The sequence below is a fragment of the Pongo abelii genome, chromosome 3, assembly GCF_028885655.2.
Source record: "Pongo abelii isolate AG06213 chromosome 3, NHGRI_mPonAbe1-v2.0_pri, whole genome shotgun sequence".
NCBI classification, from domain to species: Eukaryota; Metazoa; Chordata; class Mammalia; order Primates; family Hominidae; genus Pongo; species Pongo abelii.
In genome coordinates, this window is record NC_071988.2 from 178,884,885 (window position 1) to 178,912,364 (window position 27,480).

The 27,480-nt window shown below is 36.4% G+C and overlaps 1 protein-coding gene across 3 annotated transcripts in view; it reads right to left on the reverse strand.

Annotated features, from left to right (window-relative positions):
• Positions 1-27,480, reverse strand: part of PDGFC (platelet derived growth factor C) — a 216,389-nt gene that overhangs the window by 134,327 nt on the left and 54,582 nt on the right. The window contains exon 2 of one of the 3 annotated variants that reach the window (XM_054554631.2): positions 1,197-1,285. The exons of the other annotated variants lie outside the window; for them this stretch is intronic. Coding sequence (XP_054410606.1) covers positions 1,197-1,285 — 89 coding nt within the window. The remainder of the gene's footprint in view (positions 1-1,196; positions 1,286-27,480) is intronic. 3 annotated transcript variants of the gene reach the window in all.

Sequence of the window (27,480 nt, forward strand, 5' to 3'; positions counted from 1 at the left end):
CAGCCAGGGATGTAATCAGAAAGGAAGAGATGCCTGAGCATTCATCCAGAAAGTGGCAAGCAGAATGGCAGGGATTTGTCCACTGCAAAAAAACAGCATGTTCCTTCTTTAGCTTTGAGGTCTTGTGAGTCTGAAAATGAGGATTCGCCCCCTGCACCCATCATTCCAGCTGAGTCAAATTACTGTGTACCTCCTCATGCCAGGCTATGCTGCTTCAGCACTTGGCACGCGCTGCTGTCTCTGTTTCAAATGCCCTTTCCCACCTAACTCATTCCTCCCACCCTTCCAGACTTACACAAGTCTGAGCTTTTCTGACCAGTCCTTCCTGAACAGTCCTCCATCCCATAATCACCTTAACTACTGAGAGTGAAGGCTTCTTCCTACCCAGGCTACCGGGGTACATGCACCCTCTTTGGTTGGTTTACTTATCTGTCACTAAACTGAGATCTCTTTAAAGCAGGAACAAGATCTCTTTTTACCTAACTCATAACACAGGGTAAATAGACAACAAATGTGCTGACTAAAATGCTAATATAAAAAAAATCCCTTAGTGAAATGTGCAATGTTACATGTGAATATTGCTAAGGCAACATAATAGTAAATATAAATTTAAAGAATATCTTTTAAAAAGGTAGCATTCCCTAAGAGTATTATTTCAAAGTTTAAATTTTTCTGTAGGTAACCCTTTATGTATCCATTTGGTAATATGTGTATGTGTGTGTGTGTATATACATTCACGTGTCCCTGAAGGATGGGATATGTTATAGTAAATGCATCACTAGGCAATTTTGTTGTTGTCTGAACATCATAGAGGTCATAAAACCTTTATGTAATAGCCTTCTACACACCTGCACTATTATGGTATAACCTGTTGCTTTCTGGCTACAAAACTGTACAGCATGTTACTAAACTGAATACTGTAGGCAACTGTAATACAAAGGTAAGTATTTGTGTAATTAAACATATGTAAACATAGAAAAAATAAAGGAAAAATACAGTGTTATTATCCTATGGGACCATCTTCATATGTATATGCAGTTCGTTGTTGACCAAAATGTTGTTTTGCAGCATGTGCCTCTACACGCACAAGTGTTTTGGTAAAAATATAAACTAAATTTAACTTGTAAACTGTTTCAGGAGATTATAAGAACAGGGTAAAATTTTTAAGACTAGCATGATTCTCTATTGGAGCTTACATTCAAATCCTTTTCAGTGAGGTTTGGCATCGCTGAGGACATTGTCCTGAAAGTCTTATGAAGTGCTTTGAGAAATAGTGTTTTCCACCCTGCCAGTAAGAAAAGACAAATTGAAATAACCTCAGATTAACCTTTCAGCAAACTTTTACAGTGTTCAGATAAATAACATTAAGTACAGATTCAGCTGAACAATATAAACCTTTCTCCTAGCTTTAATATGTGTCCTAAGACATAGCGGTGACTAAAGGTAGCTGGCTTTACAGCAGAATAATTCTCCATTCATAATGCCAAAGGTAAAGCTTTGATTAAAAGTGATCATTCCCCCTAAAAAGAAACTTTCCATGGGTGTCAATGTACATTAAAGGTTTCATACCTGAATAACTGGAACATAAACCTAAACTAGTACTCTTATTCAAAATGCCATGATAACAATGAATAGAGTATTCTAGACATGAAGTACTTGCTGGTTGTGTATCAAACCAGCATTTACTAAGCCACAGGCTTCAGGTTAAGGAGAAGCCTTGTGTAAGCTCTAAACATACTCCTGACTGGGTTCAAATGCTAGCTCTACCAGCTGTATAATCCGAATCAATTAAAATACCGAATTTTTATAAAATGAGGGAAAATAACACCTACCTCATAAAACAAATAAAAAGTATAAATAAAGCACCAGTAAATGCTGGGAACCAATAGTGGCAGATATTGTTGCAATAATCACAGTCAGTTTTCTTCAGCAGGTTATACATTAATTAAAGCATAATTAACAAAACTGATATATGCTTCTCTACTCAGCTTGGAAATCCTGATAGCAACTAAAACTCAACACATCAAAAGCAGAATTAATGGTTTCTTCCCCAGAAACATTCTTAGTTAAGATTTATTTTTATTTTTGTTGTTGCAATTTTTAATTATTTTTTTCATTTCCTGATGGTACCACCAGTTCTTTTACCACAACTCTCAAATAGAAATGAAACACAATCATAACAGAATGCTGTCCTAATCTTTGACGAATGGTGAAACAGAAATCCAAAAACAGTATATAAAAATCCCAAAGGATTATTATGGTGGGAAAAGTTAGAGAAAACAAAACTATAAACATATAATAAATTTAAAATAAACAGAAACTTAAACATGCCTTACTAGAGGACTTCCATAAAAGACCATTCAGGCAAAGGATTTTGGTTGGATTTATAATTTCTCTACAGCTGATGACATCAATTGAACTGCATAAGCATGTTGAACCACAGTATCACTTGCTGCAGTTTAAGTACTCAATAGTTATCACTAAAGCTGTTATACTTCTTACGTCAAATGTCCAAGGCAAGATTCTAGGCTCCAACACCGGGGTACTTGCTGGTATTTTAGAGGACTTGACCTTCCTACTAAGTGCACTGGAGTGAAACTATGTAGATAGCTGGCAGATGTCTGACAAGGTCCTCACTACCCACCCCTACCACACAGATTTATTACATACCACCAGAGAAGTCTTAACCAGGACCTTATAAAATCCCTTCCCAGTGATCTACGCCTTACATTTGGCATTGCAATATCCTCTATTTGGAAACAGACTAACTGTATTTGTCATAATTCTTTTTAAATTTTCTGTGAGTCACCAAGAGAATTTTAATGAAAAAAGGTAGGTTAAGGTATGAAGACAGCCTAGTTTCGTTAATGTAAGGAGCTATTCTTTTTATTACATTAAGCAGTAGCAATACATATTTTAACTTCATTCAGGTGATCTATGGCAAGACAGACTATACAGACAAAACAAGTAAAAAACGCTCTAAGTAGATTTTTTTTTTTTTTTTTTTTTTTTAGACAGGGTCTTGCTCTGTCACCTAGGCTGGAATGCAGTGGGCAATCACACACTGCAACCTCTAACTCCTGGGCTCAAGCAACCTCACCTCAGCTTCTTGAGCAGTTGGGACTACAGGTGCATGATTTTTAAAGTTTTTTATTTTATTTTATTTTGTTTTGCAGAGACGAGGTCTTACTCTGTTGACCAGGATGGTCATGAACTCCTGGCCTCGAGTGATCCTCCTACCTCGGCCTCCCAAAGTGCTGGGATTACAGGCAAGAACCACCACACCCAGCCTAGATGTATTTTTGAAATCATTCACTACCATCAAAAAAAAAAAATTCTTGCTTAAGCAAGGACAATTACTGCTCAGATTGGTCTGTTAGCATGCTTCATTGCCCAGCAATGATGCACACTAAGAAATTAAAGAGGCAATCAAAATAATTACAATTTAGAAATTCAAAACTTTATCTTAGAAAATGTGAATTTTATAGACATATTATATATAAACACACATTATATGTTAAAGTCATCCACAAAAAGCATGCCAAAGGTTACATAATTTTTTCTCTTTATCAGTTTTCTTCTCTCACACGACCAGAATTTGAAGCCTCTCCTCAGACTGTGTGTTTCCCATAGTTCACAACCATGTATCATTCACCTTTCATCCCTGACATCTTCCAAGGTGACTGATAAGTATCAGGTGCCTCAAAATAATGGTTATACTAATTGATCAGCTATTCACATTCATTATTCCATGGCTAAAAATATATCCATGCCTAAATTTATTACTTCATCACTGTAAGTATATTAGCAACAATTTAAGTGTATTAACTATCCCCCTTTAGAATTTTGATTAACTATATTTTATCTGAGTAATCTTGACTTTTTATTGGACAGTTCAAAACCTTTTGAGAAACAAATAGCCTAATTATAGTCTAAATACATAATGTAGGATTTTATCATCTAGATTATCCTTCTAACTTCCTAACTGGGCAATTTTATTATCCAGTTCTCCCCCAGATTCATGCTATAGCCTAGTATTTAAGTCTCTCTCCATAAACATGTCATACACCATTTCAGCATTATATCATAGTATTGCTCATTATGAATAAATCATTACAGCAATGTTGGTACCATCACTACTATAATGCATACAATAGGAGTTTATAATACAATTTAAAAAATTCAGCAATAAAGCAATTAATCTGAGCTAAATAGATAGCAATATTTCAAACTCAAAAATTATGTATTCAAAACTAATTAATCCTCTAGTTCAGAGGCAGATAGCACAACAGGAAATATGTTAAATAGAAGATAAAATTGATAGCATGAGGCTGCAGAATAATTGGGATTCCACTGCATAGGAAATTGAAAGAACTCTATGGTTAAAGAGTCAGAAGACAGAATTTCTCTAAAAAGGTAAAATAAAATGAACAAAAACCAAACAAAAGGCTCATCACTCATTTTAGTCCATTTGATTCAGATTTAGGTTCTATCAATTTTTTGTAGATTTGGATCCATTCCCACATTCTTTGAAGAATCTCTAGTTATTATGACCCTCAGGATTTTCACAGCCCCTGGAAATGCATTTTACTAATTCTGCATGCAAACGAGTATATAATTACATCCAACTATGAAATGTTCATTTTATATTTGTTACTCTCAGGTTTGTAAGACAGTAGAAGTTATTTGAGTTCAGATAACATATCACACTTCTCCTGTTCCTCTCACAGAAGCTACTACTATACGCATCCTAAAGGGGAGGGCCCACAGGATGACTATGTAAGTGACTGTTCAGACATCCTTTTGATAGTAAATGGGTGCTATACTATTAATAAGGGACAATGACAGACCAAACCAGCAAGGACTGTTCACTTAGTTCTCAAGGTCTTCTATTTCTAAATAAAATCATAATGTTAACAAACAAATTCTATATGATATACAAAAATTTAAGTAATTTTATACAAAAGTTGGGATAGCAAATCAATGGAAAAAGATTGGGTGTTGGCCGGGAGCGGTGGGTCATGCCTGTAATCCCAGCACTTTGGGAGGCTGAGGTGGGCAAATCCCTAGGTCAGGAGTTCAAGACCAGCCTAGCCAACATGGTAAACTCTGTCTCTACTGAAAATAGAAAAATTAGTCGGGTGTTGTGGTGGGTGCCTGTAATCCCAGCTACTCAGGAGGCTGAGGCAGGAGAATTGCTTGAACCCGGGAGGCGGAGGCTGCAGTGAGCTGAGATTGTGCCACTGCACTCCAGCCTGGGTGACAGAGCAAGACTCTGTCTTGGAAAAAAAAAAGTGGGTGTCATCAGAGTTGCTGAAAGTAATAAATTCTACCTTTATTCCTCAAAGAGATGAAAAAATCTATGTATATGTGAGTATACCTGTATATAACATATACATAAAATACATAAGTGGTTTTAACAAAAATATGAGACACGGGTCACACAGGAAAGAGAGAGAGTAAGTGAACAGTGAAGAATGAAATACCAAAACAGGAAAGTTACAGTGAGTGTAGCTGAGTGTTGATTTACTGGAAAAGCAAACATGATTAACATATTTAACATTAATGGTGCTAAAAAATACTTAAGCCACTTTCATTTGACTGAATCAAAAGAAGGTAATTTAGTTAAATCTCTACAAAAATTAAGTAAGACTGGAAATGATTATATCATTTTAATTACAGACTACAAAGAAAATGAATAATAAAAATGATATCAGGATTAAAGAATTCTGGTTAATTAAATATTAATTAAAGTCATCAACACATCAAACATAATGTACCTCTTTACCAAATACATAATTCAGAAACATACAGAGTATAATTTAATCCTCATTAGGATAATTCAAAATAAATTAATAATTATAATGCCTAAAGGTAGATATAAAAATCACTATTGTTTTGAGGAAGTTTTTGAGGATTAACAACTCTCCACCAATGTTTATGAGTATCTGGCCTATGACTGGAAGAGTGCTAGATGCTTTCATAAGTCCATTCTCATTTATTCTCCGAAACAACCCTGACAGGTGTGTGGTATCTTGACTTTACAGCTGAAAAACCTAGGAATCTAGGAGTTTTACATGCTCCTGGTCATGACACAGCTTTAAAGGTTAGACTGAAAAGAGAAATGCCACCTGACAAGGATTCCTCCAGCCTTGTATCATAGCCATGACTTTCAACATACCCAGAACACCTTTAATCTCAATTTAAACTGGGCAAATTTTAATTAAAGAGTTGATGCAATATTTAAGATGGACAATCAAAATTTCAGTTACATATTTAGAAAAGCTATACATAACTTTATGTATTATGTGCATCAAGAGGTGAAAAGACAGAAGAAACTGTGCAGATATCACTGTGTTATTTGAACAGCAAGTTACTATGGCAACTGAAGGGGATAGAAGGTAGGAAGTTATTCAGCCATTCAGGCACAGGAACCCATGAAAATATAGGCGGCCATTAAAAGACACTTCATGAGAAAACCATGGAAGCTAAATATCACTAAGTACCACATGTGGAAACAGACCCTTTTTGTTTTAGAAGCAAGTATTCTCTCCTTTTAGAAACAAGAAATTGATCCAAAAAGAGAGTAACAATGTGTCTACTGACCATCTGTTAAAATGATGGCATCACTTTTGGCAGAAATGATCTCACTCACTTTATGAGAAGAATAATTTAATATGCACATTAAAGAATCCCAGTCAATACCTCTTTGCAGTAATAAAGAAATCTTAAAATGTACATACTTCTATGTAAAATAGGAAGTAGGAGAGAAAACTTATTTGGGGGTGAAGAGGCAGTGAGGTTAATTCTTCAGGTTTTATTGAGGTAAACAGAAAGACATTTGACTAAAAAATAAATAAGTCTCACTTTTTTAGTAATTTTAAAGTTGTGTTTTCTTTAATAATTCACCAAAAGAATCTGCTTGAATTAACTATATAAATAAATAAATAAATACACACACACACACACACACACACACACACACACACACAGGCAGACAGAGAGAGAGAGAATATGAGAGAGAGTGTGTGTGTGTGTGTGTGTGTGTCAAAAGCATTATTTCGAACTCAACACACTTTAGGTTAACCATTTTTAAATTTTCATTCTGCCCTCCCTCTCTCTACACATACACTTTCTGGCCCTGAAATCATGTGATTCTTTGCTCATATTAAACTGACTGAGTGAGCCCACCTTTTCTATCAGGAGAGAGGCTGATGCAAAATTATATATATATTTTTCTACATTAAAAATGAATTGAAATAGGAGAAAATGAGTCAACTAAATGTTAAACCTACATAGACTTTGAGAAAGTTTGTAATCAATATCTACATTAATAGATATTAGCATTTTTATATCTACATGTTACTGATAATTGAAATTATTTCGACTTTTTATTATTATTATTATTATACTTTAGGTTTTATGGTACATGTGCGCAATGTGCAGGTAAGTTACATAAGTATACATGTGCCATGCTATTTCGACTTTTAGATATTCCTATGAGCAACTCAATCAACAAACGGAAGATACTGTCTAATGAATAAAACACATAAAAAATTACATTCTGAAGAGAGCCCCTTTAACTCTTCATTATAATTAAGAACTTAAGTAACTAATGATGGTAGTGGCTTTACAACAAAACAAAATCATGAGCTTCACACCATAAAGCTGTCCGTCTGCACGAGATGGATGATATGAAGCTCTGTGTAATCTTAAAAACCATGTATTTTGCATGTAAGAAGATGAATTGGAGCAGTAGAGGCAGTATTCTATAGACTGAATGTTGTGTCCTCCCAACACATATATCTTGAGACCTAATCCCCAATGTGACGGCATTTGGAGGTGAGGCCTTTGGGAACAATTAGGCCATGAAGGTGGAGGCTTCATGAAGGCAATTAATGTCTTAATAAAAGAAACCCAGAGAGCTCACTTGCCTCTTCTGCTATGTGAGGACACAGGGAGAAGATGGTCATCTATGAACTGAGAAGTGGGCCCTCACCGGACACCGAATCTGCCAGCACCTCGATCTTGGACTTCCCAGCCTCCAGAACCACGAAAAATAGAAATCTGTTGTGTATAAGCCACCCTTTCTATGGTAGTTTGTTATAGCACCTTGAACAGACTAAGGAAAAAAACAAGTTAAATACACTTGGAAGTGATAACTAATAACTACTGAAGTGATAGGTATTGACAAATACCTATAAGTGAGAATAAAATAAATAAAAAATTTGGTATGGACAAGCCTTCCAGATCTGTCCTCCCAGCCCTCTCACTTTCACTTCTTCACAAGTACAATTTGCAACTGCAACTTGTGTTTGCTCTGTCACTTTTGTTCCAGAGGAAGAGGCATTTGTCCCCTTACTCAACTTAAATTTCCTCTTATTATGCTCAGCTCAGGATAATAGAAGCTTCCGTTCCTTTTTTTTTTTCTTTTGCTCTTTTTTTTAGACAGGGTCTAGCTCTGTCACCCAGCCTGGAGTGCACTGGCACAAACACAGGTCACTGTAGCCTTAACTTCTCTTGGGCCGAAGGAATCCTCCTGCCTCCCCCAGAGTAGCTAGGACTACAGGTGTGTGCTACTACACCTGGCTAATTTTTCTATTTTTTGTAGAGATGGGGTTTCACATGTTTTCCAGGCTGGTCCTGATCACCTGAGCTCAAGTGATCCACCTGCCTTGGTCATCCAATGTGCTGGGATTACAGGTATGAGCCACTGAGCTCAGCCCCATTCTTCTTAATACCAAAAATGTACCAAGGTTCTTAAGGAACTTTTCTTTTTCCAGGTTTTCCATCTCTTTGGCATTTACACATGTTCAGGTTACACATATAATTAAAACAAAACAAAACCAGTAAAATATAGTATAATTGGCCCTCCGTATCCATGGGTTCCACATTTGTGGATTCAACCAACCACAGATTGAAAATATTCAGAAAAATTAAAAATTCCATAAAGTTCCAAAATACAAAACTTGTATTTGTCTTGTACCCAGTACTATACTGAATCCTCAAAATGATGTGTAGGAGTTGTATCAGGTATGACAAGTAATCATGTAAAGTGTACAGGATAATATGTGTAGGTTATATTAAAATATTAGACCATTTTATAGCAGGGACTTGAGCATCCTTGGACTTCAGTATCCATGGGAGTCACAGATCCTAAAGGATGACGATACTGCCTTACTGTCCTGCTGTTCTTGTTTCAAGCTTCTTAAACACAGAGTTGCTTCTCATTGTGAGTATGTCTTCATGGACCATTCACTTACTAACTCCAATGACTTCTATTCTTAACTTTTATTTGATAAATTAAAACTAGCCTGGGCGTGGTGGCTCACACCTGTAATCCCAGCACTTTGGAAGGCCAAGGCAGATGGGTCACTTGAGGTCAGGAGTTTGAGACCAGCCTGGCCAACATGGTGAAACCTTGTCTCTACTAAAAACACAAAAGTTAGCTGAGGGTGGTGGCGCACACCTGTAATCCCAGCTACTAGGGAGGCTGAGGCAGGAGGACTGCTTGAGCCCAGCAGGTGGAGGTTACAATGAGCTGAGATTGTGCCATTGCACTCCAGCCTGGGTGACAGAGTGAGACTCCATCTCAAAAAGATTAATTAATTAATTAAAATTATTTTTCTTATGGCATCTACTGACATCCTAATTGCAAAATCCAAAAGATAATTTTCAGTCCTTATTTTAGTAGACCTTTCTGCAGAACCAGACATAGCTGAGCACTCTCTCCCTCCGAAACCTTCTACTCTTCTGGTAATCTGACTTATCATAATTCATTTATAAACTAAGAACATGACCTGCATCTCTAAATAAATATTATTCATCTATATTAAAGTAATAAACAGAAAACTTGAATCAAAGATATATGAAACTTAAAGTCTCATCCTTCTCATCTACCCAATCATCTCTACTTTCAACTAATCCCAATCTCCAATCTTGATCACCTAAATATCTAATTTTATAAATTCTTACTAGAATTCACCATCTCCAGTTTTGATTCTTTTTCCCAAAATTCCTGAATGTCATACCTAAAATCCAGGCTCAAAATCCTTAGTTGGTTCCCTGTCCTCTAAAGAGCAATGCCATGCATTTAATGAACTTTTTAAAAGGTCCACCACATGCCAGTTACCTTGATACATGTTGTGTAAACAAGAATCTCCTAATCTGGGAATCACAATCATTTAAATGAAGGAATGGGCAGCAAAACTAGGACAGGTAGAGTAATACACACAATGGGTGGAGTCAGAGAAGTAACAGGTAAGCCTGTGAGATTAAATGCTGCTGTATTCAGTCTTAAATGATGAACAAGAATGAACTAGTTAAAGAAGAGGATAGGAAGTGGGTGGGGTGGCTCACACCTGTAATCCCAGCACTTCGGGAGGCTGAGGTGGGTGGATTGCTTGAGCCCAGGAGTTCAAAACCAGCATGGGCAACATGGCAAAACATCGTCTCTACAAAAAAATTTTAAAAATTAGCTGGGCATGGTAGCAAATGCCAGATACTCAGAAGGCTGAGGTGGGAGGATGGCTTGAGCCTGGGAGGTTGAGGCTGCAGTGAGCGGAGATCCTGCCACTGCACTCCAGCCTGAGCGACAGAGACAGACCCTGTCTCAAACAGGAATGAAAGGAAGGAAGGAAGCAAGGAAGAAGGAAGGAGGGAGGAAAGGAGGGAAGGAGGGAGGAAGGGAGGGAAGGAGGGCGGAAGGGAGGGAGGGAGAGAGGAAGTGAGGGAGGGAGGGAGAGAGGAAGTGATGGAGGGAGGGAGGAAGTGAGGGAGGGAGGAAGAAAAAAAGAGAAGAAGGCAGGGAAGTGAGTGTACAAAAGAGAGAATGCAAAAGATGAAACTGAAAAGTGAAGAGTAAGCTTTCCATACCCAGCAAAAGAGCTTGTATTTTCTCTGCTAGATTGATGGTTCTCAAATTGTATCATGCACATAAATCCTTTGGTGTGTTTCTTAAAAATACTGATCTGAGACCCACCCATAGAGATTCCGTTTCTTCAGATCAGTATCCACAGGAGGGAATCCACATCTTTTAAATTGACCATGGGTGGCTTTGATATTGAGACACCCATGAACTCTACAAAAGCTCCTAGAGATACTGGGGAGTCATGAGAAGTTTCTCGGCAAGGAGCAAGCACATGTAAACATCAGACTGACTTTTAACGAAGCTCCCTAGAAAGCATGTGAAGGATTAATATGAAGAGGGTAAGTCCAAGTCAGGGATACCAGCAGGGACACAGAGGGAGACCAGGAAAGAATGACTGACTCAAGTAACGCCGGCAAGGATGGTCACAGAGTACATGACATACATCAGCGGGAAACGAAATAAGAAGTTGGAGAACAACTCCTACCTATTTCTTATATATTGGTAGTGAGAGAGAGAGAGAGAGAGCAGGGCAATGGCCAGGTATCTATTTCATTATTACTATTATTTTACTTTTTATTTTTCTGAGACAGAGTCCTGCTCTGTTGTCCAGGCTGGAGTGCCAGTGGCACGATCTTGGCTCACTGCAGAGATTCTCATGCCTTGGCCTCCTGAGGAGCTGGGTGCACCACCACCCTGGGTTAATTTTCCCATTTTCAGTAGAGACAGGGTTTTGTCGTGTTGGAAGGCTGGTCTCGAACTCCTTGCCTCAAGTGATCTGCCCGCCTCGGCCTCCCAAAGTTCTGGGATTACAGGTGTGAGCCATGGAGCCTGGCCAGGTATGTAGATTACGGTATAACATGTGTAGCTTTGAGCATGCTACATTGACAGTGATGCCAGGATAAGGGAAGTAGGATAGAGAAATCTGACATTCAGAGGAGCAGGATGGGTTGGGTTGAGCTGAATGATTTTGGAGTCCTCAACATAAACATGAGTAACAAAGTCCAAAATAGTAAATATGCTTATACAGGAAATCCAAAAACCTAGCATGCTACACAGAAGATACTTTGCAATCTGACTCCTGACTACTTATTGAGCTTATTTTTAACTGCTGTCTTCTACATATCTTGTTATAAAATATATTTGTGATTTTTGTCATCAAATATTTCAAACAAATAGAAAAGTTCAGAAAAGATTCTAATAAACACTGGTATCTACTACCCAGATTTAATGAGTTTTAATATTCTGTCAAATTTGCTTCAGAATTTTAAAATGAAACTAACATAAAGTCACAGGTGAAGACCCTGTTTCCTTTCACAATCCTGTATCCCTCCTTACCTCCTCAGAGGTAACTTTTGTCTTGAATCTGGTTTTAATCATGTATTGCATGTTTTTATATTAACTCTAACATGTGTACATTCATAAACAATATACCTTATTGCTTTCCATGTTTCCACATGTTACATAAATTCTATGAAACTAAGAATCATATGCAATTTACTTTTTAATAATTTTAATATTACGTTTACTTTGTGTAAAATGTAATTAAAATACTTTTATCATTACTGAATAGTATTTTGTACAAATTTACCACAGTTTACTCATGCAATTTCCTATTGATGAACCGGTGGTTAGCAACCCATTGCATTCTATACCCCAGCCAAACCAATCACGTGTGGAACCTAAATATTCATGTGGCACAGATGTTTAGCTTTGGTTCATTTGATCGCTCTGCCTGAAATATTTTTCCTAGCATTAGCACATTAGCACTCAATATTTCTTTCTTTTTTAGGTCCCTGTAAAATTCTTGATCTTCAACTATGCGGAGCAAAAAAACAGGCACTTGATAATTATTTATCGGATAAATAAAATACCTAGCTCCTGAAAATCAATTGATAGAGCCGCTACTAAGTTTCAGTTTTTAGAGTAACATAAATGTCAAATAAATCCCACCGTCATGACACTAATAATGAAGAAAGAGAACATCAAAACCAATAAGGACAAAAAGAGAGAGAGAGAGAGAAAGAGAGAGAGAGAGAGAGTGTGTGTGTGTGTGTAAACTAGATCACATATGTATTACAGTGAAAAGGGCAGTTACTTCAAAGAAACCTTAATTTTGTAGTGACATGAAATATTAAACTTACATACAAATACAGAGAATATGATTATGAAAATTTATACAACAAATTAAACAATAACATTTTATAAGAAAATGAACAAATAAATAAAATATACATGTATACATTTAAGTCCTAATGGGAAAACATGCACTTCATGAAAACAACTAGAAGACCAAATTAACCAAAGGTGATAGAACAAAGAGCTGACCACAAGGATTTATAATGTTCCAAGACTGTAAAATTAAGTGCTTCTCCCCATCTAGACGTATTAACAAATATTACACAGTACCAAATAACACAGCAGATGGTTTCCCCTATAAAAATTAGAAAAAATGATTTAAAATTTAAAACTAAAAAATAACACATAGCAAGCTCAGAATAGATATTAAGAATAAAAGAGATCCAATAATTAAAGAATGAATTCTGACTAATGAAACTAAAATAAGATAAACATGGCAATTCAAGACAGTATACCTGCCAATGAAATAATCAGAAACAAAAATAAATCCAAGTGTGCAATTAGTGTGCCTTCCCAAATACCAGCCAACAATCCATTTCTGTAAAACGGGTAATTCTGTAGAATCTCTTGATATAATTTCAAGCTTAATTTTAAAATATAGCAAAGTGTAGGAAGACAAACCATTACCTATAGTTTGGCAGGAAGAGGAAAGGAAGCAAGACTCTAGACCCAAAGATCATGATAAAGCTGTATTAAAGGCCAATTTTAATCTCACTAGTGTGATTTAATGTTCAAAGCGATGCCTGCCTTTGAATGCTTGTTAGTATCCAAAACCAGGTTACCTGTAAATTTAAAACAACTACAAAAAATACAATAATTGATTTTGTAAATGAAAGTGGGCCTAAGTGCCATATTCTTGCAATGATATTACAGCATACAATTTACAGAAAAATTGGATTAAATTGGGATCAAAATGGGATGAGGGAAATAAGGCAATATCAGTGAATCTTTCATTGGACAGAAAACGGAGTTCCTTATCAACTGACTTGGATTTTCATCTCTTGGTGCCCTAATTTAACATGAAAAGTCATGGATAAAAGCTGGAAAAAGGAAAGAGATCATAATTAAAAGCCTTTTATGGTCAGTCATTAATACTGACTTCAGGCAAATTACTTAATTTTACTGTGCTTCTAACACTGCTAAAATAGGGCTAATTATACCTTAAATACACTCTAAAACCACCGTGAACATTAAATAAAATAACACCTGGGAAGTGTCCTGCACTTATTTCTCTTGTCCATAGAAATTTATCTTTCACATAATAAAAATAGCCTTCATTTCTCTATTGCTCAAAACACTAGTTCCCTCATTTACAAGATCCAAATAAGAATGAATAATCTCTTAAGATTTTTGTGTGACACATCTTAGTAGATACAAAGACATTTAAGAGAATTTCACCATCAAGTGTATATTTGTGCATGTGTATTAGTTATTCCAACTAGCTATTCTCACCTGAAGCTCAAATGTACCTCCTCAGCAAACCCTTCCCAGGCTGGTAAAATAGTACCTGCCAACCGGTGCGTTTAGGTTCACTAACCCTTTATTCTTGCTTTATTTTTGTTTTTGGCACTCATTACCAACTGACATATCTACACTTAAATGTTTACTGATTGCCTATCCCCACTGCAAAGCAAGGCTCAGCGAGAGCAGAGAATTGATATGTTGTTTGCTGCTGAATTGCTGGCATATAATATTTGCCCAATAAATATTTGCTCAATACAAGCACATGTTAAAAATAAAATTACCTGGAGATCATCTCTTAAAAAGAAAATTATCTTTTGAGTTGATGGAACACTTGCTTAAATTCCTGTATCTTAGCATTACACCGGACACTATGGGATTGGTAAAACCAGATTCTGTGCCCTTGCACATAAGGGAAATACAAAAATGATCAAGACGCTGGAGCTGGGATCATCTTGAGATAGGCTTAGACTGAGAAATAAATACTAATTTCAAATATAACCTTCAAGCTCTATTGAATGAATTAATCATAATTTCTTAGCAAATAAAAGTTTGGCAATCTGAGAGCACCTACTGAATAATGACACCATATTTTGAATGTCCATTATATGACAGACACTGTTTTTGATGTTTCCTATTCATGACTTTACTCAATTCTCAATAAAAGCCTCATAGTGACCACATTATCACTTTTGTATTCTATGTGCCAATTTATAATCATTTATGTTCATTTTTTCTCAAAGATGAGATAGTTGCCCATAATGTGCAATGTGTAAACTGAAATCATGACTCAAAGAGATTAATAAAATTAACCCAAATAACACAGAGTTTGAAGTGTTAGAGCCAGGATGCATACCCAAGCCTGTGATTTCAAAGCTTCACATTCTGTCTAAAATATATTTCTGATCAACATTTTCCAAACTATCAAGCAGTTCAACCTGGAGTAGAAAATATGTCTCTAGTTCTCTCTCCTGTCAACCATTCAGAATATCTGCATCTAATCACTGCTTCATTCTCAAAGAAACACTATTGGCCCAGATACCAAAGTAAGTCCATCTAGAGTTTGAAGAGCTCAGCTTTATTTTAATTACATTAGAAAGATTATGCTGTATTACCCAAGGGCTTACATCTACACACAAGACCTACATTCTAGATCTGAAACAATAAAGCAACATAATTGCCATGTACTATATCACATTTAATATACTGTAGATACATCACCTCAAAAATACATCCTAGTTCTGCTTACAAGCCTGTTATGTAAAGTGTCAGTGACCAAAAGTAACACTTGAAACCCAGTATTAAAAGATGCTTCATCAGATACTTGTGTTAAGTATACACAGAGACATACATTTATAATCTACACATATGCATGTTTATGTATATATGTTATAGACATACAACACACATTTTACATACTAGCACTTCTGAAGTTATCAGAAATTTTCAAAACAAATAAGAATATTTTAAAAACAAGAATATTTCATAAGTTCGGTGTACCCAAACAATTAAATATAAATCACTTAAAAATACTGCTTGCTCAGGTTTCTTAACGTCATAAATTTTGAATACGACAAATTTAAGCTTTCTCTGCCCTTTTTTCCATTTCAATTATATCCATTGTTAAATATAGTAAATTCAATTTCTATTCCATTGTTTAAAATTCTTGAATGTTTATGGCTCATTGTGAGGAGTGGTTTGGCTTATTCTTTTATGTAGTGTAAAGTAGGAATAATCACTTTCTCCCTTTGATTTACTATATTTTTATAATCACTTGTAAAACGTGATACAATGGGATGTAAAACTATAATTTTAAGAGTAGACAGATGAGTAATAGGAGTTGACTTCCTGGTTTTTCACTACATTGTAATTAAGAATTCTTGGAAGGTAGCTTAGGGGGACAGTTTTAAAAAAGATTTATGATGTACTTTTAAAAATCCTGAGCATGGACAAAGGTTTATCTTTGAAGCTTTGGGATATAATTACAGCGTAAATAGACTTCTGGTTCATATTGCTCTTACAAGAGCATTTCCTCTTTGCAGACTTAGGTTTCTGGCTACTCTAGTCATTGTTCTGAGGGAGTCAGAACAAAAATTAATAAAAGTTAAAAGTTAATCATATGTTTCCCTTAGTTTCTAGAATAATATCCGATACTCTTTAATTTTACACTCACTTCCAAAGAAAGCCTCACTGGTAATAGAAAGGCTGACTTATGCTGGGATCTCAGCTCTGCCCCTTCCATCTCACCTTGCAGGGATACATTGATGAACTAACGTGGATGCAGCCAAAACATGTTTTATAACAGAAATTAAGTCTTTATTGCAGGAAGAAAATGTACTTTTGTCTAATAAACAAATAATAATCTACTGCTTATGAAATCTATTTATTTTACTCAGAATATGTAAATATTTGGAGCCCAGTATCTTAGATTAGGAGAGTATACCACCACCCTGACTTAAAAATAAAAATGGACCAAAAAGAGATTACTGATAGACTTTTAAAGAGATGTTTAAAATGCACGCCTTGTTAAGTAACACCTGTCTTTCACATCTTTGTAATGTAAAAAATAAAACCACTGTTTTTATACATGTTGATTTTTTAGCCAGATTTTCTTACATTAGCACCTAATTCTAATCATAAAACACACATTTGCTAACAAATGAGTGAGACTGCATAATATAAAATGCATGCCAAACATGCAAACAAAAGAAAATCCAAGGATACATAGAGTTTACTTTAGCAATCTACACCTGGAGAAAGGGAACATAAAGGTTTAGGGGTTTCATCTCTTAAGATGAATGAGATAAAGATTGTTTCGTCTGAATTTGCATCTTTTAATTCACCTCAATGTCTAGAGACATTGAAGGCCCCCCACTCACTAGTCCTCATGGTTGAAAAGAATCTTCGAGGGAGCTGGGACCTTCAGACTTGTGTGTCAAATCTCAGTCAGTGGGTGGAGCTCTTGCTAGGCCTCTTTGGGTGTGGGCATCTCAAGATGGATGTGGTGGTTACCTATAAGCAGGCATGTGCTAGGCATTCCTGGCTGTGACTGGGGGGTCCTTAACCTGGGCTCAAGTGGCCCTAACCTCTTGGATTGAGCCTGCATGCTGGCTAGGGCTTCTGTATCCTGAAGCAGATGCCCCCACACTCCAGGTCACCAAACATGTCCAGTCCTTCCTACTGTCTCCTCCAGTGTTATATAAAAGCAGCACCTTGGCTGGGTACAGTGGCTCACATCTGTAATCCCAGCACTTTGGGAGGCCGAGGCAGGAGGATCACAAGATCAGGAGTTAGAGACCAGCCTGGCCAATATGGTGAAACCCCGTCTCTACTAAAAATACAAAAATTAGATGAGCATGGCGGCATGCACCTTAGTCACAGTTACTTGGGAGGCTGAGGTAGGAGAATCACTTGAACCCAGGAAGCGGAGGTTGCAGTGAGCCGAGATCGTGCCACTGCACTCCAGCCTGGGCGACAGACTGAGACTCCCTTCCAAAAAAAAAAAACAAAAAAAGCAGCAGCTTTCCTTTATATCTCATTTAACAAAACATAGCTTAGCTTTAAAGCAATAATAAAATATTAATAGATCAATAATAAAATATTAAGAGATTTATGGTGCATTATCACATTATTCTAATTACCTAGAGCAGTTGGGTTTCAATATATAATACTTCGTGAAAGGCAATTTATTAGATAATTTACCTCCTTTATTTATCCTCATTTGTGTAAATAAATAAATATTTATTTCAATCTAGAAATGCCAAATTAGAATTAGAATATTTATATAAATGATAATAGCTGCCAATTAGTAAAACAGAAGTGCGGCATTTTTTCTTATTCTAAGTAATACAAAGAACAAAACTGGCACCAGGAAATTGTCATCACAACATTGGACAAAATAACCTATGTGGCAAAATGTTAGTAGAACTGTGATGATATCTTACCTCTGCTTCTGCAAACACCCAATCCTTTCAATGACCTGTTTCCCATCCAGTAATTCTGTGTTGACTTCTGGCTACCTCAACCTACCATACATTTAATTATTCCCATCCAAGCCAGTTATCTCTTAATAGGACTCGTGCTTGAAATTATAGTTCAATAGACTTATGTAACAATCAGACAAGTGCAAGAGTATTACTCATAATAATCACAAAGTTGGAAATAATCCAATGTCCAACTAATGAATGGTTGAACACAATGTGGCATATGTATACAAGAAAATATTATTCAGCCATAAAAAGGAAGAAAACACAGACATATGTAACAAATGATGAACTTGGAAAACATTACGGTAAGGGAAAGGAGAAGTCACAAAAGACCACACACATACAATTTCATGTTTGTAAAACGTACAGAATAGGTAATTTCTACAAAGTAAATCAGTATTTGCTTAAGAGAATAAGGTATATGGGGGAATAAATACCAGCATTTGAGAGAATACGGAGGTGACAGCTAACAAGTATTACTTTTTGAGATAATGAAAATATTCTGAGTTTGAGAAGAGAAAAATATTCGAAAGTTGCACAACTGTGAATATTTTAAAAACAATGTAATTGGATACTTTAAATGGGTAATTTTATGGTATGTGAATTACATCTCAAACAGCTATTATTAAGACGAGAAATTCCTAAAATAAAGTGAAATTTGCTTTTTATAAAAAGCCATTCCACAAGTTCATCTACCTAAACTTTTCCAAAGTTGGGACAAACAGAATTCTCTCTTAGCATTGCATATATTATGGCCAGAAAATAAACTTCAGAGGAGAAAGTAAACAAACAAGTGAGCCAGAAATACAAACACATTTGGGAGAGTGTAATTTACATCTGTATAATTATAAGTACATGTCACTCAGTGAACTACTACTATATTTTCCTGGAAAACTGTTTATGAAACAAAGGTAAATAGGAAAGATATAAAACATTAGATATAATATGATCTCATGTATACACACATGTATTTCCACAAATATCCACATATAAATATATTCCAATGTTAACAGTGGGTTGTCTCTGAACAATAGAATTATGACTGATTTTCTTTTACTGTGTCCTTGACTACTGTAATGGGCTGAACAGTATTCCCTCAAAGATATACGTCCAAGTCCTAACCCCTTGAACCTGTGAAAATGAACTTATTTGGAAATAATGTCTTTTCAGATTCTTAAGTTAAATCTTGAGATAAGAGCATCTTGGATTTACATTGTACCCTAAATCCAGTATGTGGTGTAAGAGAAAGGAGAGGGAAATTTGACAACAAAGCCACAGGGGGAAAGTCATGAGAAAACAAAGGTAGAAATTAGAATGATCAATCTACAAGCCGAGGAATGTCAAATACTATCACAGCCTCCAACAGCTTAGAGACAGTCATGAACAAATTTTTCCTCAAACTGTCCAGACGGAACCCACCCTGCAAACACACCTTGATTTCAGATTTCTGGCATTCTGAACTGTGAATTGTTTTTCGTTGGTTTTAGCCTCCCTGCTTGGGGCAGTTTGTTACCACAGCCCTAGAAAACAATTATATTTTGTGGTTATTAACTTTGTAAAATTCTGTAATGATTGTAGACTCACAAAGTTGCAAAAATAGTGCACAATGTCCCTTAAACCCTTCACTCTCTTCTGCTAATGTCGACATGTTTCATGACTATAGTACAATATCATTACATTGCTGTAGTAAATACCATGCTGCATTTATCAATAACTGCTCTTTTTAATCACTGAGCAGTATTCCACTGTACAAATATACCAGTTTATTTAACAGTCCACTTCTTGAAAGCCATTTAGGCTGTTTTCTAGTTTGTAGCTTTTACAAATAAAGCTGCTATGAAAATTCATATATAGATTTTGTGAGAACATAGCTTTCACTTATCTGAAATAAATGCCCAAGAGCGTAATTTCTGAATCATATGATAAATGCATATTGACTTTTATAAAAAAATTGCCAACTTACTTCTTGAGATGGCTGTAGCATTTACATCCACCAGCGACATATGGGAGATCCATTTTCTCCACATCCTCACCAGTATTTGGCATCACCACCATCTTTCTTTGTTCTAGCCATTCTAATAGGTGTGTGGTGCTATCTCATTGTGGTTTTTAATTTGCATTTACCTAATGGCAAGCAATGCTCACCATACTTTCATAGGCTTATTTGACATCTGTAGTTCCCTTTTCTGTGTAATGTCTGTTCATGTCTTTTACCCATTTTCGAATTAGGTTGTTCATGTTTTTACAGTTGAGTTTTGAGAGCCCTTTATATATCCTATACACAAATCCTTTGTCAGATATGTAGTTTGTAAATATTTTTTCTAAATCCATAGCTCATCCTTTCATCCTCTTAACACGGTGTTTTACAGAGCAAAAGTTTTATTTTCATGAAGCCAAATTTACCAGTCATTCCTTTTGTGGGGTGTGCTTTTGGGATCATATCTAAGTACTGTGTGCCTAACCCTAGATATTTTCTAAATTTTTATGGGAAGGTTTCATGAGAAAAATTGAACTTGCATGTTAATGAGTGACATTCAACGAAGAATTGCATTTTTAAAGAACCTTAAATGTATTATATCTCACTTAAATACTATGCTTTATTTGAAAATCTCTTACATCCATTTAAACATACATATGTATTACACACATAAAAATCTCATATAGAGGATATCATATGCTTAGTTTTTTTCTTTTATTGTGAAACAGAAACAAATTCCCCCTATTCCTTGACTACACTGAACTATTTCTCTTCTCTTTCGAGAAGAAATAGAATCATAAAATTAATACTGTACTTTGAGGTGTTATGATGAGTCTTGTAAATAATGACACTAGTATTAACAGTAATAATAGTTAAAGGTTGTGCAGGTCTTATTATATATACTAGACTTTATGCCACATATATTATTTGTATTCATTTATTAAATCTTAAGTGGAGAAAAAACCTCTAAGTGTTATATTATTACTCTCATTTCATACATGAAAATTCTGAGGAATAGAGAAGTTAAATAACTTGGTCAAGTGACAGAGCAGTAAGTGGTAGAGATAAGACATAAATCCATTTGTTTGATTCCAGAATTAATCCCTAAACACAACAAAGCTAATTAATCTGAAAAGACATCTAAATAGTGGAGTGATAAGGCAGATGAAATATTAAAAATAAGTCTACATAATTAATGCACATGCATTGGTGAGCAAAAGTTATATGTCCTATGTGGAGAAATGTTTACAATTTATGTATGATAGTATGATGACTGGAGAACTAACTAATTATTGTTAAACAACGAATGTCTACATTTTTTGGCAGAAGTTAAGTGGCTTTGATCAAGGTTTCAATATTTAAAAAAGAGAAACTAGAGTATGAATCTGAAAGACTAAAGAAAGTTTCATTAAGACTTAGACAAAGAATAAAGAAAACTGAGAGCAAATTTAGTTTAGAACTCAGACAATGATTTTTTTCTGGAGGTCAGGAAAAAATATTCTAGTACAAAAACGGGTATTCACTTCTTAGAGGGCTGGATAGGAAATCAAGATTGAACAAGGGAAACCTTAAAAAATATATTCCAAATTGAGAGCAGCTAGACACCGCATATATTTCATTTGGCTGAGAGGAACATCTAGAAATAAGCTGGTAAACTCATGGACAGAAATCTTGTCTTTTTCAACAAACACTGCATCTACTATATCTAAGAACTCAGTTCCTGGTATATTACATGCCCAAATGCTCAAATGCTTATTAATCCTTAATCTTTCATTATGTGGAAGTGGTCAGGGTACTCGAGGCACAGGTACTTAGAAAACTTCCCTGACTGCTTGCCTCCCTGTCTCCCACTTCCTCCTTCCTTTCTTTCCTTTCTTCCTTCCTTTCTTTCTTTCTGGTAGGCAACAAAATAACATGGAGAAATGTATGTGGAGGGCAAAGCCACAAAAGTATTCCTAAGTTCTGAAACTGACAGTATTCTAGAAGTTCACCATGAATTAAGCGGGTTTCCTATGTCTACTTGAGATTTAAATGCAATTTAAATAAAATGAATCATCATAATCTTAAAGGAGAAAATGGGAACACAAGAAATATATAAGTATACTTTAAATATTATATAAATATGTACATTTTTCTCTACATCGCAAGTAGCCAGATTCTGGATGTCCTTCAGGGTAGGATGCAATACAGACTACCCAGAGTTTTTTAAATTATAGACTATAAAATAAAAGGAATGCTGCTAAAATAGCTGGAGGGGTTAAAAAATCTTTTAAGAGGTATCTTTCCCTTCATTTTTATGATTATAGTCTTTTAAGACATAACCCACATCCATTCTTATATTTTGGACATAAGCTTCCAATTGAGAGGCTGTCTCTCACGATCCACTAACAGCAAAAACCCAGATGTAACGTTTAGGTTCAAAATGTTTGGCTCTTAAAAGCTGGTCTCTTTTTACCCCCTTCTTTTTCAAGGAGTGAATGACAGTGAATGACATCCTGAAAGATATACATATCCTGGGCGTCAACTATCACTAAAACATAAAAAAACTCGCCAGTACCAGTCCTTACCTCCATCCTTCAGTTAAACAGCAAGCTATTTCTAACAAAACTTTCTGTATCTTGTGAAATGTGATATATAAAATGGTGTCATGGTGGTACAGAGCCCTACAATGGAGTTGGGAAGCCCTTCTAACAAGGACTGCCTACATGACCTACAGGCTTGCAAGAAATATTTTAAAAAGAAAAAAAAAATAGGACTTGAACCTTTGTACCAGGCCAAACTGCAATGACCACAATATCCTGAAAAACAGCTGAATTTTGCAAGTGATGCAACTGGAACAGTGACAACCAATGAACTATGGAATCATGCACTAAGCCAGTCGCTTCTACCAGAAATAATTCTTTCAAAACAATTTGTGCATTCACCTTTAGCTTCCTTTTAAAAGCCCCTCTTTCCCTCCCTCTCCTGAGGTTTCACGCCAAATCTGTCTCCTGAATTAGAATTCCTAAGACCCCAATAAACACTTTGTCTTACTACTTTTCAGTCTGGTCTTTTGCTTCTTCTTAGTTGACGTTAAATGGTGTCAGAAGTGGGATATGAAGTGCCTCTCCTCTGTGTTACACAGCTACAGCAGATTTAGGAATGGCACGTGCAAGGACCCCTTGTGTTTCATCACCTCTCTAATGGCCCCAGGCCCTGTTGGCGAGTCCTCTCTCCCAAAACCTCTCACTTTGGTTGAGGTTCAGGCTTTTATCAGGTGTCCTTTGCTGCTGTCTGTTGACAAAGGGATTTTTCCCTTTTCAGTGAAAACTCATGGGGTCTTCTACTTCTAAGGGTATTAGGTGCTGAGTCATCCCCTTATAGAATCCCTGCTGGTTTTACGCACAAAAATTATGGTGGGTTATCCTGTAAATTTCTTTCTTGATGGAAAAACATCATTAGAATTGATCTGGAATTACAATAACCAATTAATAGGGGATTTTTGATCTTCCAAAACGTGTTTTCCTCTGCACACAATCAGAAGGACTAAAAAGAAAGATTAAACAGCCGAAGTGAATACTCCAGGAATCTAAGGGATAACAATGCCAAATTAGCTCAAAAACTCTCTAAATTGTGGGCGGGGAGATCTCAGAAGCTTCTAAAAACAAAACCAGAACCAAGTGTGCTTCTATCTGCTTGTCCTTGTTCTGTGTTGCCTCCTTCTCCTATCCCTACCCCTTCCATCCCACTGCCATACTGGGCACCCTCTTGCTTACTGCCTACATAGCCTTCTGGATCTGAACTTCCATTGTTTGATGAACCCCTTAGTGAATCTCCTCCAGTCATCCAACCCTTATTAAACGTAAACTGAAAGAGGTTCTGAATATTCTGTTACTTATACTCCCTGGACTACAACAAGAACTCAGGGCTATTGCCAAAGTTATCACTGGTCCCTTAACTGATCCTGTCAGATTCACCAAATAATTCAACCTCCTTACTAAAACCTATCCACCAGGTTACTCTAATCTTTACCAGTTGATCCATGTGTTGGTAGCTGAAAGCCATGTTCAAATGTGGTTAAGTAAAGCAAGCTGGCATCACCCTTTACATGACCCAGGGGAAGAAATGAAAACAAAACCTGGTGATTTCTAAAAGGCTCAAAATCAGCCAGAGAATTACATGCTCAGATTGCTGAAGTATTTCCAAAACTACAGACTGGAAAGAGGTTCAACAATGCATTAAGAACCTGATAGTATTTAGGAACCCGTCTATAAATACTATGACAGACTGTGGAAAGTCTCTTTACAATACCCAGGATTGGATAAAATTGACTATCAAACTTCCCCTCTGTTTATTTCTATCTTTGTTAATGGTTTAGAGGAGTAAATTAGCATCTTAATAAAAAATAACCAATTAAATTGGGTGACTACGGAAACCTCTAACCTACTGAATGTGGTGGGACAACTTTCCAAAACCACAAAAAAAAAAAAAAAAAAAAAAAAAAAAAGGCCAAAAAGTGCTGCTAAAGTCCTAGATTTTCAGATCCAAACTGCAAAAGTTATGAACTACCAAATGCAGCAACTAGCATTAAATGAATCCCCAAAACTTTATAAATCTAAACCTTCTTCCAACCACGCTTTCTATTCCTCTTCCTTGGAGTAACAACAAAATACAAAGGGTTAGGGTTTCAAATCAGCCAATGAGTTTACAATCTCTCCTCATAGCCTTTTAACTCGGGGAACTCTAAGGTGCTCATCAGTTTCCATTAGTTTCTTAGGCTCCCATCCACTTAATTGGCTGAAATTTTCTGGAAGCCCACAAAGCTCATGTGTCTTTCTCTCAAAAGGGGGAAATGCAATTAGCATTGGAAAAAACTACGAAAGACGGAATCCTCAAGGAACCCACTGAACTCTGTCCCTCTATTTTCAGTTATTGAAAACAAGGTGGGGTGGGGGGCGTGCAGGGCGTGGTGATTCCAGCACTTTGGGAGGCCAAAACAGGCTGATCACCTGAGGTCAGTAGCTTGAGACCAGCCTGGCCAACATTGTGAAAACTCATTTCTACTAAAAATACAAAAATTAGCTGGGAGTGGTGGTGCGTGCTTGTAATCCCACCTACTCAGGAAGCTGAGGCAGAAGAATCCCGGCAGAGGTTGCAGTGAGCGGAGATCACGCCACTGCACTCCAGCCTGGGCAACAGAGTGAGACTCTGCTTTAATTTAAAAAAAAAAAAAATCACAAAGTTTCATAAGAAAAGCTACCAACTCTCTCACAAGTGTTTAAGACAGCTAATTTCAGGAGAGTCTTTTGCTTGATCCGCAAAGAACAGAAGCAACAGCTTTTCCTGCCCCCATGACCAAAAGAAAACTCTGTGGGTTCCTGGGATTAGCAGGATACTGTAGACAATGAATTCCAAGTTTCTCTGTGATAGCTCTAACTCTATATTCCTTTCTAAAAAGCTGACCACCTCAAACCTCTACAATGGCCAAAAGAAGCCTACTCCTCTTCTGAGAATATTAAGAAGAATCTTATTGAGCCCACTGCTCATATAATTAGGGTATCCTAATTATAACCCTCCTTTCTCCTATTTCATTCATGAACAAAATTCTAAGATCTTAGGGGTTCTTACCCCAAGGCAGACAGACTACCAGAGGCCTTTAAGATATTTACAGTCAAACAGTTAGACCCTGTTGCAAAAGGGCCTCTCACCCTGTATGCAAGCCATCACAGCCACTGCAAATTTCTTAAAGGCAATTGAAGAGTTAATTATGGGCTATCCATTAGTTGTTTATGTCCCTCATCCTATTAAGGTCTTACTCCACTCTCTTCATACTCAGCATCTCTCTGCTAGCAGACTCACTTCTAACAAGACCTTCTAAGGTACCATTGCTTTCCACAACTCTATAAATCCAGACCTTATTTCTTCCTTCTGACAAGATGTCACATACCTTACTAGCCCCTAGACAGGATCTATAGAAAACCCCCACTCCAAATGCTGAGCTTGTCTGGTTTACTGATGGATCCTACCTTCAAAATAACTCAAGGAAATATCAAGCTCTCTATGCTGTTGTCTCGCTGTCTGAAACCACTGAAAGTGGCTCCCTACCCAAGGCCACTTCTGCCCAACAGGCAGGACTTGCTACTCTCTCTGAACACGTATACTGTCAATTAATAGGACTGCACTTAGCTACACTTATAGCTGCTGAGGCTTTGGGGTGGCACATTATTTTGGTTCACTCTGGAAACAAAGAGGTTTTCTAACTGCTACTGGCCAAAAGATAAAAAACAGCTACTATGTCCTAAATTACTAAAAACTATCCAAAACTCTAAGTCTTTTGCAATAATGAAAATCTCAGGACACTCAAAAACTGATACTAAAGAAGGTAAATTACTTGGCTGATGTAACTGCAAAAGCCACAGCTTCTGTGAACCAGCTGCCCTTAGCTCAATATCCCCTTAAGCCCTCTAATGATCAACTTGATAAAATGAAAAATTGCATCCTCAATGTGCAACAGATAGCCTCCCAAATTAAAAGAAAAAAAGGAAAACTCCAGGAAGTTTTCATGACCCTAAAACCAACCTATGGTACGGACCCAATAAGAGACCAGTCTTGACAGATGGCCTTCAAGATCGATTTTTAAATACTATTCATCACTCAACCCATTGGGGAACTGATTGAATGATTCTTTCGGGAAAAATATTACTAGAAATCGTCCCAAAGGTCACACTTCACATTTTATCACATATGGCAAGTCTATCCCAAACACAGCCCTAGAAAAACTATTCACAGTTCTACGAGACATTTTCCTTTGCCTTTATGAACTTTTGAGATATGGCAGATGGGCTTTATCCAGCTACCACCATCTCAAGGAAACAAATTTGTCTTGGTTATGATTTGTATGATTTCCCACTGTGTTAAAGCCTTTCCCTGTCACAAGCAACAGCCTTACCAGTAAGTAAAATCTTGTTAAAGAAAAATAATCCCCACATGGGACTTATCCTTGGAACTGAACAGTGACTGAGGCACTCATTTTATTGGACAGATTACAGAATCAGTATGTTAGATTTGGC